At 50.4% G+C, this 13,595-nt stretch overlaps 7 protein-coding genes across 7 annotated transcripts; 4 read left to right on the top strand and 3 right to left on the bottom strand.

The window, feature by feature from the left end:
- Positions 1-174: 174 nt before the first annotated feature.
- On the top strand, positions 175-972 carry BJY04DRAFT_7665 (uncharacterized protein). The gene is made up of 3 exons (XM_073721033.1): positions 175-507; positions 578-627; positions 704-972. The coding sequence occupies exons 1-3, from the start codon at positions 375-377 to the stop codon at positions 881-883; spliced, it is 363 nt and encodes a 120-aa protein (XP_073574210.1). The 5' UTR covers positions 175-374; the 3' UTR covers positions 884-972.
- A 526-nt stretch (positions 973-1,498) lies between these two features.
- BJY04DRAFT_7611 (NADH:flavin oxidoreductase/NADH oxidase) lies at positions 1,499-3,023 on the top strand. Its single transcript, XM_073721017.1, has one exon. It carries the CDS (start codon positions 1,603-1,605, stop codon positions 2,947-2,949), a length of 1,347 nt encoding a protein of 448 aa, XP_073574209.1. The 5' UTR covers positions 1,499-1,602; the 3' UTR covers positions 2,950-3,023.
- Position 3,024: 1 nt separating this feature from the next.
- Positions 3,025-4,451, bottom strand: BJY04DRAFT_7706 (polyubiquitin-binding protein UFD1). Its single transcript, XM_073721039.1, has 3 exons — positions 4,325-4,451; positions 3,964-4,263; positions 3,025-3,908 (listed from the first exon to the last, which is right to left on the bottom strand). The coding sequence occupies exons 1-3, from the start codon at positions 4,325-4,327 to the stop codon at positions 3,123-3,125; spliced, it is 1,089 nt and encodes a 362-aa protein (XP_073574208.1). The 5' UTR covers positions 4,328-4,451; the 3' UTR covers positions 3,025-3,122.
- A 172-nt stretch (positions 4,452-4,623) lies between these two features.
- BJY04DRAFT_215363 (GYF domain-containing protein) lies at positions 4,624-5,964 on the top strand (the record flags this gene model as incomplete). Its single annotated transcript, XM_073715456.1, has 1 exon — positions 4,624-5,964. The coding sequence occupies one exon, from the start codon at positions 4,624-4,626 to the stop codon at positions 5,962-5,964; it is 1,341 nt and encodes a 446-aa protein (XP_073574207.1).
- A 156-nt stretch (positions 5,965-6,120) lies between these two features.
- On the bottom strand, positions 6,121-8,232 carry rvb2 (RuvB family ATP-dependent DNA helicase reptin). The gene is made up of 3 exons (XM_073721038.1): positions 7,787-8,232; positions 7,287-7,733; positions 6,121-7,227 (listed from the first exon to the last, which is right to left on the bottom strand). Exons 1-3 carry the CDS (start codon positions 7,793-7,795, stop codon positions 6,277-6,279), a joined length of 1,407 nt encoding a protein of 468 aa, XP_073574206.1. The 5' UTR covers positions 7,796-8,232; the 3' UTR covers positions 6,121-6,276.
- On the top strand, positions 8,174-11,026 carry BJY04DRAFT_7634 (uncharacterized protein). The gene has a single exon (XM_073721022.1). The coding sequence runs from the start codon at positions 8,271-8,273 to the stop codon at positions 10,809-10,811; it is 2,541 nt and encodes an 846-aa protein (XP_073574205.1). The 5' UTR covers positions 8,174-8,270; the 3' UTR covers positions 10,812-11,026.
- Positions 11,027-13,051, bottom strand: BJY04DRAFT_7726 (putative alpha/beta hydrolase). Its single transcript, XM_073721040.1, has 6 exons — positions 12,285-13,051; positions 12,188-12,227; positions 12,002-12,126; positions 11,721-11,916; positions 11,339-11,642; positions 11,027-11,274 (listed from the first exon to the last, which is right to left on the bottom strand). The coding sequence occupies exons 1-6, from the start codon at positions 12,467-12,469 to the stop codon at positions 11,243-11,245; spliced, it is 882 nt and encodes a 293-aa protein (XP_073574204.1). The 5' UTR covers positions 12,470-13,051; the 3' UTR covers positions 11,027-11,242.
- Between the last annotated feature and the right edge of the window lie 544 nt (positions 13,052-13,595).

Genomic DNA, 13,595 nt, shown 5'->3' with positions numbered 1-13,595 from the left:
CCCATCCACAATTTAACGGCGGCATTTTACAGGTCTATGAATCTCACGACAGTGGGTCTATACTGATACTGACTAGAGCTAGACAAGCGTATCTTGAACAGATATATGCATCTACAACCCTTCTTGTGAAGCTATAGCCTGACAGCAAGTTGATTCTCGTGCCTGGGGAGAGCACATATGCCAATATGGGCTCCTGATTGTGGGGAGGATTGTGGGGATGTGGGAATTGGAGTGGGATGTAACTACTCTATCTTTCCCCAGGGAGTCAGTCCATCATCTGAACTCCAACCAACATTCAAAAGCATTAAAGATAATAGCTACATTCTCGAGTCGGCCTTTTCTTTGCTTGATACGTTCTGTACAAGAATACCACAATGTCTGCCCCAAAAGGCCCCTTCACCCTCGTCACCGTTAATACGGCCCCCGAGCGCGCGAAGCGCCTCATCGGCCGTCTAGTCGAAGCTCTCAAGGACCAATATACCATTGTCCATGTTGATAATTGCGAGAGTATGTACCTGCTTATCATAGTCCAGCTGCGCATCGAATAATGTCGTGAAAGCTAACATCTCAATAACAGACATCGAACAAGTCGCCCCGAAAGTCACTGAACACCAGCCTGACGTCTTGGTATACTTTTCCCACGCTGGACATTCTCTCTCTATCTCAGACTGAATGATTCGAGTCGCTGCTAACGAGGATATAGTTCTCCGCCTCAATGTGGTCGCCCGAGGAAGCACAACAGATCCACTCCATCGCGCGCAGCATCAAGCCCAATATCAAGCTTCATGCGATTCCGCAGGGGCTGCAGGTTGAGCGCGGGCCTGATGCGATCGTCGAGTATCTGCTTGAAAATGTGCCGCCTCTTTTGGATGCAGACAACTAGGTCTTTTCCGGGATTTTAGAAGGAGAGCAGCCTTGAGGGTGGCGCGAGATGGTACTCAATATCAAAGATCTGGCGCATTGCGAGCAACTGCGTTGCCGACATGGAACTTTAGTTGTTGCTGGCGGTTAACGAGATGTCTGTCCTTGAATGACTCTGTTTCTGTTTTTCGGCTATTTGCCTAGCAGCCTAGGCTAGGTATGAGGAAACTCGCGGGGTACTCGGCGAGTTCGCCGAGGTCGGTAACTCTTGCGTTCAGTGTACATATTTTGACGTGAAATTGATGATTAATGATGACCCCGGACGCAAGATTCGTTTTGCTCAGTAATTGTGTCTGAGGCGACGCACTCCATATCGTCTTTCGCGAAGACATACGTTGGTGGCGTCAGGCGTTCGTGAAGCTTAGAAATATGCCTCTCGGAGGTCAATGCGGAGCGACCCTGGCTATTTACTTGCCCTGGCTAGTAAACTTAGTCGATACGAGCCCAAGATCACTCCATCATTGCACCTATAAGGTCTCTTCAAGGTCGAACCGAACATGGACATACGAAGCATTTCATCTGATCGTATAGAGACGATCGCATCATGATTTGTCAGCGTGGGTATACGACCGAAGTATATAAATAATGCGATTCCACAATTCGGAAACATTATCGATCAACTCTCAACACTTCTAGTCCACCTCACAGCCCCAGGCAGTACACGGATTGATCCATCCCGCAATGGCATCCTCCGACCTCGCGACCGCACCTTCCCCTGCCAACATCGGCGCTGAGGGAATCCCCTACTTCACACCAGCCTCCAACCCCGGCGCAGCAGTTGATGCAGACAGTAAAGACACACCAACTCTCTTCCGTCCACTCAAGATCCGCGACGTGACACTCAAGAACCGTGTCTTTGTCGCGCCGATGTGCATGTATTCGACAGTCTCAGACCCATTTTCGCCTTTCGTCGGCGCCCTAACAGATTTCCACATCAGCCATCTCGGCCACCTCGCGCTCAAGGGCGCAGGGCTGGTGATTATTGAAGCGACGGCTGTGCAGCCAAACGGCCGGATCTCCCCTAATGATTCTGGATTGTGGCAGGAGGGGACGGACTCGGAGCAGTTTAAGGGTCTAAAGCGTGTTGTGGACTTTATACATTCGCAAGGCGGCAAGGCGGGAATTCAGCTTGCGCATGCGGGGAGGAAGGCGAGTACCGTTGCGCCTTGGTTGGCGTCCGCCAAGGGGGTGAGGAGTCTCAAGGCTGATAAGAGTGTGGGTGGATGGCCGGAGAATGTTGTTGCGCCAAGTGGCGGGGAGGAGTATGTTTGGGTGGAAGGTGGTGTGTCGTACTGGGCCCCTAGGGAGTTGAGCACGGAAGAGGTGGAGGAAGTTGTACGGGCATTTGCGAAGAGTGCAGAGCTAGCTGTCAAGGCTGGCGTCGATGTTATTGAAATTCATGGTGCGCACGGGTATTTGGTGAACCAGTTCCTGAGCCCCATCACGAACCAGCGCACAGATAAGTATGGAGGAAGCTTCGAGAACCGGATCAGGTTTCTGACGGAGATTGCCACAGCGATCAGGGGCGTTGTGCCGGAGGGACTGCCGCTATTCTTGCGGATCAGTGCAACGGAGTGGCTTGAGGGGCAGCCGATTGCTGAGGAGCGGGGGACCTGGGACATCAATGCTAGCATTGAGCTTCTCAAATATCTGCCTGAGATTGGGGTGGACTTCTTGGATGTCAGCTCTGGAGGCAACCACAAGGATCAGAAGTTCCATACATTTACCGACTATCAGATCAAACTGGCTGGACAGCTGCGCAAGGAGATCAAGGCTGCTGGTGCTAAGACGCTTGTTGGAGCTGTTGGACTTATTACACAGGCCGAGGCGGCTTCTGAGATTGTCCAGGGGGCAGATGCAGATGAGGCTCATCGTGCAGAGTCCATGTTGTCAGGCTCAGAGCCCAAAGCTGATGCTGTGTTGATGGCGCGGCAGTTCCTGCGCGAACCGGATTGGGTGGTTAACGCTGCCAGGAAATTCGGCGTCAAGGTTACTCCTCCCATTCAGTTCGGCCGGGCGTATCAGTGAGGATAGACGGATATTACGATACAGGTAATAGACAACTTCGGATAATGTAGAAACGTTTTGTTAATGTCATATTATGCCATTCTAGACGCAAATTACCCCAAGCCCAGAGAAGAAAAAGGCCCCGTTATGCATGTCCAAGTGACGGATGGAGTATTCATTATTCTATTATAGCTTCAAGTGGGCGTAGAGGAGTCTTCTATACCTTTCTTTTTGCCGCGCAGAGACTGACCGGTGCCCTGGAACCGAGGCTTATCCTGATCAACAGCGTTTCCAGTTCCGTCCCGTTTCTGTACGGGTTTAATAGCATAACCAAAGAAGAGCTGGTTGGGTGGCAAACGCAGTGGTTGTGGGCCATTCGTTCGTCTGACTGGGGGTGGATGCTGAGGATTTGTCGCTCCAGGCGTAGGTGTGGACGCTGTTGGTGTCGGAGTCTTGCTGCCCTTCTTAGCATTTAGACGGTGGCCGCTAGACAAAAAGTTCGATGACACTGCCCGTGCACCCGCAGCAACGTCAGTAGACTCTGGAGCTATAGCTGCATAGTTGATCGCCTGAGCCATGCCCCCGTGTGAATGAAGAAGCCCGCCAGCCGGAAGCCTCCCGCTGACAACGCTGCCTGGTGTGCTCGTCCCGCTTGGGCGTTGCGGCTCCTCGTATCCAACAGGCGGCGCGAAATCGACTTCCAGATCGGTCTCCAGGACAGATATAGCACTTGTCTCGTTTGCAGGCTTCGTTTCCAGCACGGCCATCTCATAAACTTGGTCATTATAGGCGAATGTAAAAATATCATCCTTTGTTAGACAAGAGAAATTTCGGAAAGCGTTTTCGAGAACCGCCTTTGGGTCGCTGATATCCAGGAAGGAGGTAGATTGTGCTTGAAGTTTGATAAATCGGCCAGGTGGAAGGTCTGTCGATTTGACTTGTACTAGATCGCCGGGTTCGAGGAGAAGTGTTTGCATTAGCTAGAGACGGTAAATGTTAGCGCGAGCAAGCTGAGGCAACCAGTCAACAGCTTACCCAGTATGGTAGGTAAATCTTGCCCTCTTCAGCGATAAACTCCAGCACACCAGCATGCGACATCTTCTCCTTTGCACCGTTGTGCAACTCAAAAAGCATAGGATATGTGATATGTAGTCGAGTCAACTTGTCTAGGGCGCTGGGAGGCATGATGACTTTGCCGCCGTGGTTCACATTTTCTCTTTCCGGCCCAGGCATCATAGCGACGGGGTAACAACGGTAGTACTCATCGAAGCGACGTGTTGCTCCATGTCTGAGCATTCCGTCCATGGAATCGTCCTCCCAGTAGCCTGGTCGAAACTGATCTGGTAAGCCGATGCTCAGGCCGCAGTAAACAGCATCGGAAATAGCTCATACATACCATGATTGTGGATAGAACTTCCGAGTCTCAATGAATGGTAAGAGACAATAATAGCAGTACTCACTTTCAGGCAGAGTAAGGAGAGGCTTGGGCTCAGAGCGATAGCTTCTAGTGAGAGAGAGGTGGTTGGTTGCGGAAGTGAGCGCGGAGGTCTTTGATTGCCCGCAGTGACGCACATGGCTCCACAACGATTTTCCGTCCCGACCCCAGACAGGCACAGCAGGGAGCTCGAAATCTTAACTCTCTCGCTCCTTACAAACACGTACGCAAGATATTCGTACTCAATCTACTTGATAGAAATGTCGTCCTCACTCCCGCGCCCAAAACGGGCAGGCGAAGACTATGCGCGCACCCACCACCAAGACGAAGCTGAAGACGACGGTCCCTCCAAAAAACCGCGATTTGACCTCCGGAACCCATCGACTCTCGCGCCTGACGCAATCGACGATGATGCTGTACTAGACGCAGACGAGATTGGCCGCCGTGGACAACAAGTCCGCCGCAAAGCCGTCAACCTCGATGGTTACGAATCAGACAGCGACAATGAAGGCTTTGACGGACGGGCCTCTGCGAAAGCGCGGCAGAACGAGGAAAAACATGAAGAGGACGACGACGACATGTTTGCAGAGCTACAGGAAGACTTTGGTGAGGAGGAGGTAGATGGGGATGAGGCCTTGCGGAAGAACAAGAAGAACGTACGATTCTTGCGCGACGATGAAATTGAGGGTCAGGTCTCGTCGTCAAAGAGCGGCCGCACGCTGCGTGTCGATCTGACCCAAGGCGATGGCGAGCTAAATATCGACGAAGAAGATAGTGAGAGCGATGTTGCTGAAGAGGACCGTGCGAGAGTCGAGTCCGGAATAGACGAGGAGCTGGGTGCCGGGTCAAACAAGAAGCACGCGCCTTTGCTGGATGCGTTCAACATGCGTACTGAGCAGGAAGAAGGCCGATTTGACGAGCAAGGGAACTACGTTCGAAAGGCAGCGGATCCAGATGCCGTGCATGACACTTGGCTGGAGGGTGTATCAAAGAAGGAAATCCGAGCTGCTAAGGAGGCCGCTGAAAAGAGAGAAGCTGCGAGGAAAGAGAGAGATCGCATGGATGATAGCGTCTTGACATCGGATGCGCTCAAGGCTCTTATTACACACTTACATCGCGGCGAGACTGCACTAGATGCACTAGCGAGAATAGGAAAGGGCGCTCCCAAAAAGCCTAAATGGCAAACGAAGCGTAAGAAGAATCAGGCAAAGAGTGACGAAGATACAGAAATGGCAGAAGATGATCCCAAGGAGGTAGCCAGGAAAGAAACGATTGAGGCCGTTACGGCGGCAGCTGATATCCTAATGGCACGAGGACAAGCTGAAATCTACGACACTGAACGCGAGATTCTCACAAGGCAGTACCGCCGCGAGACTGGCGAGGAATGGGTCGACCCCCCACAGATTATAGACACTGAAGATACCGGACCCGTGATGTGGGAATACCGCTGGTCTGATGCCCGTGATGGTGGCGCTGTACATGGGCCTTACGATGGTCCGACGATGGAGTCATGGAGGGGTGCTGGTTATTTTGGCGAGGGTGTCGAGTTCAAAAGAGTGGATGATATTGGAAATTGGAATAGTAATGCCACATTTGTATAAAAATGGTCGTCGAACAATTGGCAGGCAAACAAGCAACGAAGATACCAAATGATGGAAACTTTAGTTATTTCTCGTTTATCATGTAGACCTAGAAATCAGAACCCAGATATCAAATACCCATATTGAAACTGCAAACAAGCGCCAGTATTATCGTACACTAATCAGTCGATGAGGCTAGAAAAATTGCGAGATCAGACGACAGCTTTTCAGATATAACCACCCTTCTTCCCAGCCCAAGGAAGGTTCGTCGTGTCTTTCAAATACTCCATCCATGAACACCAGAAGAATTTCTAATGAGAGTGCAAAATGGGTCTATGAAATTTCCATGGCGTCCCCGTTAGCGACGGAGAAGTTGACGTTCCCCTGGTCGCCAATGAAGCGCTGTTCGTAGGTGTTGACGAACTTGACACTGCGAGCAGGGTCATAGAACAACCGGTAGCTCCGTTGAACGTCATCAACGCTGACCTCCTTGGCTTTCCGTTTCAGACTGAGCAGATGTGATGTTGTGATAATGTTGCTGGCGTATCTAAGGTTGGATTCTTGTCCGATTTTCGTCAGAAGAGCCAGTGCATCCGGAGAAAGGTCGATCTCTTCCTCTTGAGCTCGGATTGCCAAAATTTGCCTGATCTCGTCGCCGGAGTAAGGCTGCGTGCTCACAATGACCACGCGGTCAAGGAAATCGAGCGGAAGACCGTGTGGAGAGCTGTATGTTGTCCCCCGGATCCGGGAGTTACCGCGGTTGCTGGCCATGATGACAATGGGGGCGAGCTCGGCCTCAAGGGCTCGGTTGATATAGGAATAGCACTCGATGTCGAGCATGTGTACTTCATCGATGAACAGAACACCCGGGATAATCTCTGCCTTGCCTTCCTCTTTCCACTCTGCGACCTTGGTGTTGATCTGATCCCTAACCTCGCTTCTGATCTCACCAGTATCACCGGAAAAAAGAGCCAAGAAACCTTGCGAGCGGGAGTTGATAACATCAATCTCGTGCAGGCTAACCGTGTGTACAATCTCCTTCCGGACCTGAAGTTCTCCCTCGGGGCATTGGACAAACTTGACATCGGCACCCATCGCATCGTAATCGCGAGACCGGGCATAAGAGCGTCCAAGCTTGGTGATCTTGCCTGACGACTTGTCGATCGAGATAATATCTCCAGCCATAACCCTTTCCTTTGTCATAGAATCGATCATCTTCGTTCCCATGTCGTAAATCGTCTCCATGTCGGTCGTCTTGATCGTGAGTTTTCCTTGTTTGTTGCCCTGGATAAGTCAGTGAAATTCAACGGCAGATTGGTCGCTTCCAACACCGAACCACTTACACCAGTGACACTTCGATCGATCTGAATCTCCACCACCTCACCCTCGATGATCTCACTCTCCTCCTTGATTCGTACCCCGATAGATTTACGGAAAGCCTGTGTCAAAGCCTCTGTCTTTGACATCTCCATTGAGAAGATTTCGGAAGCCGCAAGCATTGTGAACGGCACATCTGAGCCAAGGGATTGCGCCATGCCCATAGCAAGGGCTGTTTTACCTGTACTGGGCGGGCCTGCGATCAGGACTGCACGTCCAGCGATCTTGCCTTCCTTGACCATCTGAAGGATCACGGCAGCCGCCTTTCGAGCCTTTTCTTGGCCCACAAGGCCCTGAGAGGCTGATCTAGGTTGTAAAGAGTCCGCATCGACGCCGAGGCCCCTAATGTGTGAATGAGCAGCAATGAGATTCAGACCCCGGAGCTCCTTGGACTCCGCGACGGTAGAAATTGGCTGGTTTGAGGATCAGAAAAAGAGGTCGTCAGGGAGGAGTCGTGCGAGCTTACCGCAGCCATTTTTGGATTTTCAGAATGACGATGCCCGCTTTTGAATAACAATCAAGCCGTGAGGTAGTCTAAAGAGGCTGAATCTGAGTCTAGTCGCAAGCCTTGATTGCTTCCGCGCCGCAAGAGCTGCACAAGCTGAGATAAACCACCGCCCGGCAGAATTTGGCACACCACGCGTTCGCCGTAGCAACAAAGCAAGAAGCAAGACATTGGTCGAGGCGAGTCTCAATTTCCAGATCAAACTTCACTTTCCCTTCACTCTGCTGCCCTTGCTGCTTTGGACGATTCATTCATGTATCGCCCTTTTCCAATTCACCTGCTGCTTCACTATTCTCCGACCTACAAATAAAGAAATGTACTTCCGTTAAGGATAAATTTCGTAAGTACTAGTTCGCTACGCGCTTCTCTGCCATCTACATGATCTTTTTGTAACACAACTTCTTCCTTTGTACAGATTGAGCGTCGCCTTCTTCCACGAACTGAGATGGATGTTGACTCTCCGGTGTCACGCGATCCCCGCCTTCAAAATCGGCCCCAGAATTGGCCTCAGAATCGACCGTCGCTATCTACTCGCTTGAGTCAACATGAAATACAGCGACTGCCCTCAGAGCCTGTACAGCCGAGATCTGCAGCTACCGACGCACAGGACGATGCATGTGGTGAGCAGTTCATCCAAACGCTCAGTGAACTAGTCCAGACGGCCGTACTTGAAGCTACACACAAGTCCGAGAGAGAAAGAATACAGAGCAGACGGAGCAATACTGAGGCCGTCTTGCGAAAGGCGAGAAACTCGGCATTTCCGGCAACAGTAGACTTCTTCAGGCAAACTCAAGTTGACGAAGACAGAGTCTTAATGAACATCAATGCGAAAATTAAGCAACACGAAGGACAGAGCCAGCGTCTATTAGACGACCTCAGGGATAGATGGACCGCATCTATCACCCAGAAACCCCCAAAGCCTGATGAGAAGGTGCCGCAGTTGCAGCGGGATCTTAAAAATGCCATTGAACAGATCGCGACCCTACGTGAAGATGTTGATACGCTGCTTCGCAACAATGAAGACCTTCAGACTAAGCTAACCCATCAGACTACTACGCTGGAAAATCAGAAAAAGGCATTCGCAAGCTACACGCACTCGTTGGGCGTATTACAGACTGACCTGGTGCCTTTGAAAAGGGATTTGAACGAACTGTCGACTCTGAAAAAGGGCATAGACGATCTACCGGCACTGAAGAAGAGTATTGATGATCTAACAACGCTAAAAAAGGATGTTGACGATATCTCAGTTCTGAGGCAAGACTTTGGGAAACTCTCCGCTCTAACAAAGGACGTGGGCGAGCTCTCAAGTCTCAAAATTGACATGAGTGAATTCTCGAAACGGCTTGAGCTGCTGGAACAAAGAACGACACAGCCACAAGAAGGGCTTTCCTCTGAAGCGAACAGAGCTGTCAATGAGCTCTCAGACGATTACAAGCGTCTAGAACAAAAGACAGCTAAGTGGATCGAGAAGGTTGATATCTTGACGTCTAGCTACCAGCGGATCTCACAGCTACCTGACCAGGTTAATCAAACCCTGAGAACCTACCAGCAAAAGCTAGACCAACTTCCCAACGGCCAACCCGCAAATAATCCAAAACTAGAAAAAGATGTGCTATCCCTCAAAACCAGGTTAGATGGACTTGAAGAGATCCAAAGCACTAAAGATGATATGGTATTTGCGGACATGGAAGATATGAAAAAGATTTTAGATTCGGCCCAGCAAGGCCAGAAAGAGCTCTCTGAAAATTTGAAGCAGGTATCAAAGACAATTGCAGTCGATCCAGTTGAGCCGAAATTGCAAGCCTTGTTTATCGACGTGCAGCGGGATCTGGTGGAACCCATCAACCATGCCTTGCATTCCTTGGAAGCAAGGTACAACAACATGACTACCGAAGTGGTCGTCCAGCACATGGTTGTGGCTTTACAAGAAATGTACCCATCTGCCGATCAGATCATGAAAGAGCTACCGCCTCTAAAGGGCAGGCTACAGCAATTGGAAACGCATGCAAATTCCTTCTTGACGCTCAAGGGGGAACTAGATGCTATAAGGACCGAACAAAAAAATATACAAAACTCAATCGGCCCCTTACTAGCTCGGTACGAATCATTCAGTCCAACAGAATATCAGGGGATGCAGGCCAGTCTGCGCTCTATAGCAGATAAACAAAAGAGCATGGATACGGCTTATTTGACTAAGGTTCCAGAGGAGCTTCGTGAACTACACTCGAAGCTTGAAAACCTTATGGGAAAGCAAACCCATCTGGAGAGCACCTATCATAATCGAATTGCAGAAGACTTTCAGGGGATACAATCAGGTCTAAAATCTCTTACGGAAGACCAAAGCAGCATGGGGGGCAAATTCCAAAGCCAGACAGACCTATTGCAGCAGATACAGTCCGATCTGCAATCCCTCGCGGAAAAACAAAGCATCCTGGAGGCTCAGTGTGGAAATAGTAAAGCGGACCAAAACTCTCTGAAAAACCTCCTGGACAGGCACGAGTCACTAAACAATCGCGTGGTTTCTCTCAGCAATGCGTATGAGAAGCTGAGCTCGGGATTCATTCAATCAAAGACAAGCTCTGCCGGTGACGAAACAATGAGCGCAATGCAGCGCACTTATTCAGAGAAGCAGAAAGACATCATGGAGGCTAATGAGAAGCTGAAGCTTGGTGGCCTGAGGAGAAACAAGCAACCGTCAGCAGCCCTATCAGAGGATAGGTCTTCACAGCCTCGTGATGGAACTCCCAAGACTGCTCCCGTGCAGCGTCCTCCGTTAGCGAAACCTGCCCGAATCGACACCTCCATGAGCACAAACATCAAGCGCCGGCATCCGTCTGCATACTCTGACGACGAGGGAACCCCGGGGCCCACTCCCAACTCCTTGACAGCCTCTCCAACCGTTGCAGGGTCAGACTCTAGGAGAAAGAAGAAGAAGAAGAAAAGAAAGCGGGACGGTGATGGAACTGTCATACAAATCGACGACTAGGTAACTCGGAGAAACCCCACATAAGTTTCTCTCACGTATCATCAATTTATAATCCTTTACCAAGTGTCGGTGGGCTGGATCGCTGTGCACTTTGTCTTCTTTTCCTCCTCTCTTACTTTTTTTGTCTTCTGTCTTGTACTATTTATCCCTGTTCGAATACCCCTTGCTTCAAATGCGGCTCTTGGCTGGCGCGGAATGGAATGCATTGCATATCAATACCAGGCCTTGGCGTTGGTCGGTACATAACGAAGGTCATGATGGTTGCAGCAAAGCAATAGATGTGGTTTTCTCTTTCATGTATCCACTGTACAACGTCCTCCTTATGTTTTGATTTTGGAGGTGTCATGCCGGTCTATCTTCCTTCTATGCCCAGAATATAAATAAAGCACATAACTTAATCAATAATCCTCTATCCCAAGCTCGTATATTGCCTATGGTGTTTCTTGCAAGAATTCGACAACAGCTAAAGAAATCACTATCAGCCAATGCCTCCGGATGCTCGGATTAATGACGAAGTAGACACTTACCCTTCCTGAACCCCTCTGGGTTCTCTGTAATAACCCAATGCCCGGCCTCAACGTCCACAACCTTCGAGTCCGGAAAGAACCCCTTGATCGCTGGGAACGTGTCATCAGAGACATAAGGGCTCTTCGTGCCCCTGACAACCAGCGTTGGGCCTTTATATTGCACAGAGCCTGGTTCCGTGAAGGGAAAATCACCTAGAGCCTTGAGTGACTCCGCGAGGGTTGAGAGCGGGACGCGGAACTTCATTGTTGAATCTTCCGGTGAGCGGACGAGGTTTGTGAGGAGAAATTGCCGGATCGGAAGGGACTGAGTGGGGCATTAGCTTGTGTGTCATGGTAAAGGTAAGGTAAGGTGGGATGAAGTGGTAGTCGAGGTGGTTTTTACTTCTTCGTAATCCTGCAGAATCTTGTCCGCATCAGATTGCTTTGAGACCTGCGCGGACTCGACCTGTTGCATGCCGCGGATGTACTTTCCGAAGTCTGTCCGGAGAGCTGCTCTCACTGGCGCATTGTCGACAGGAATAAGAGCCGAGACGAGCTCGGGGGCATTGAGGGCGACGGTCATGGCGGCCTTTGCGCCCCTGGGTGTGTTGAGTTAGTAATTGTCTTGACAAGTGCAAGTGATCCAGGCGAGGCTAAGAGCTCAGGCTAAGCAGACAGACGTACATGGAGTGACCGATAAGAACACACTTGCTCAAGTTATTCTCGTGAATAAACCCAGCCACGTCATCGGCCATAGCGGAATAGTTGTGCTCCGGATCATGGAAGGAGTTGCCGTGGTTGCGAAGATCCTAACAGGCAGTTCCAGGTCAATATCCTGGGTAGAATATCACAACTAAGAATAAGACCAACCACAATGTAAACCTCACGTTTAAGATCACGTGCTAGAGCCCTACATCTAGTTAGTGTCTTCTTCCATTGAGGTCGCAGTGGAATTTAAGGAGAATACCGGCTAATACTCCGATTGTTCTGCTTTGAGCCGAAAAGACCATGCATGAAGACAATCGGATTCCGCGTGGCTTCCTTCTCCGGGCCGAAAACTTGGAATGAGAGATCGGAGCGAAGGAGTCGTTGGGAGGTTGAGAATGTGCGGAGGCTGGACACGCCCCGAAGGGCTATCCGGGGTGAAAACATTGTGGCTTGAAAAAGAGATTAAGAATACAAGATGATGTCGGGTCTATAGATTGGAGAGAGGAATTGATGATGACGCGCGCGGGTGGATTCTCCAGGTTACGCTGCCACGTGACCTTATAGCAATATGGATCCCCTCATGACATTTCGGAGTTTGGGAGGATGTTGTGGCAATGCTAAACGTTGATCTACAACCGGATAAAATGGGCGGTAGGAACAGCACGACATGAGTAGTTCAAGGGATCGAGCCGGTCCGTGTGCCTAAGAGATTGGCTATCAGCACCACGCGTCCTATCGGGAACCGCTACATCGAGCCTGCCGGTTGTCCCGTGTACATGCGCGGGAAGGTGCATCTTGGAGGCTCATCTCGGAAGTATAGACTCATTCGAGATTCCCAGGTCATCGAGTTAGCTTATCGCATAAGGGGGCCTGCATTAAGGCCTGCGTCCAAAAAAGCGATATCGTCTGAACTACTGACAGCTTAGGTGAGAATCTCAGGCACTGAGGAGAATTGAGAGATTGTGATTTCGATTTTACCTAGTAAATGTTAGGAACTGATTGAAGAGTGGTGATGTATTGGTCATTCTTCCAGCCGGCAGCTTCTATCCCATCAGTCATAGACCATATGCAAGTCTAATCACAAAATATCCGAAGCCAAACGGCACGGTGGTAAGAAGCCACTTCCGTGCAGGCGCAATCCTGCCTTCGCTGGAAATGGACGACGACCTCAGATAGGCCAGTCAGGAGATGCTTCGCTCCTTCCAGCCTGTGCCTCACAGCCATCCCGTCCACATCCCATTTGGAAGTTGCATTCCTTGGTGGAGCGGTGCATGACAATTGGGCGCGGCGTAACTATTCACGATCTGAGTCGTCAAGGGTCAAATCTGCAGCGAACTCGGGTATTCGCTTCGGGACGTTAAATCGCAAGGTAGTTCTATCGGGGGCGGTGTTGGGGGAGCCGCAATAATTAGGGGCGTGTTTTACTCGTTCAAGGGCGTGAAAAAAAGCTGGTTATTCTAGCCGGTTCCACAATTTGTGCTTCCACCTGCGCTGCTGCTGCCTGTTTGGTTGTGTTAGTTCAATGCGCGACCTAATAAGAACGATAGTGCGGGTGTATAACTGTGAGCGT

This window comes from Aspergillus karnatakaensis (genome assembly GCF_047715665.1).
Source record: "Aspergillus karnatakaensis strain CBS 102800 unplaced genomic scaffold BJY04scaffold_10, whole genome shotgun sequence".
Lineage (NCBI taxonomy): Eukaryota > Fungi > Ascomycota > Eurotiomycetes > Eurotiales > Aspergillaceae > Aspergillus > Aspergillus karnatakaensis.
This window is presented reverse-complemented; position numbering and strand designations above follow the sequence as displayed.

What these genes read in the sequence shown, in the direction of transcription:
- BJY04DRAFT_7634 (XM_073721022.1), top strand. Translation starts at nt 8,271, where the DNA reads ATGGATGTTGACTCTCCGGTGTCACGCGATCCCCGCCTTCAAAATCGG.
- rvb2 (XM_073721038.1), bottom strand. An exon ending in TCGATCGAAGTGTCACTGGT is followed by an intron (nt 7,228 to 7,286) that starts GTAAGTGGTTCG and finishes TGACTTATCCAG; the next exon opens with GGCAACAAACAAGGAAAACT.
- BJY04DRAFT_7611 (XM_073721017.1), top strand. Translation starts at nt 1,603, where the DNA reads ATGGCATCCTCCGACCTCGCGACCGCACCTTCCCCTGCCAACATCGGC.
- BJY04DRAFT_7706 (XM_073721039.1), bottom strand. An exon ending in AGATTTACCTACCATACTGG is followed by an intron (nt 3,909 to 3,963) that starts GTAAGCTGTTGA and finishes TACCGTCTCTAG; the next exon opens with CTAATGCAAACACTTCTCCT.
- BJY04DRAFT_7726 (XM_073721040.1), bottom strand. Translation starts at nt 12,469, where the DNA reads ATGTTTTCACCCCGGATAGCCCTTCGGGGCGTGTCCAGCCTCCGCACA. An exon ending in GTTCTTATCGGTCACTCCAT is followed by an intron (nt 11,917 to 12,001) that starts GTACGTCTGTCT and finishes CAACACACCCAG; the next exon opens with GGGCGCAAAGGCCGCCATGA. An exon ending in TTCTGCAGGATTACGAAGAA is followed by an intron (nt 11,643 to 11,720) that starts GTAAAAACCACC and finishes TGCCCCACTCAG; the next exon opens with TCCCTTCCGATCCGGCAATT.
- BJY04DRAFT_7665 (XM_073721033.1), top strand. Translation starts at nt 375, where the DNA reads ATGTCTGCCCCAAAAGGCCCCTTCACCCTCGTCACCGTTAATACGGCC. An exon ending in CCATGTTGATAATTGCGAGA is followed by an intron (nt 508 to 577) that starts GTATGTACCTGC and finishes TCTCAATAACAG; the next exon opens with ACATCGAACAAGTCGCCCCG. An exon ending in AACACCAGCCTGACGTCTTG is followed by an intron (nt 628 to 703) that starts GTATACTTTTCC and finishes ACGAGGATATAG; the next exon opens with TTCTCCGCCTCAATGTGGTC.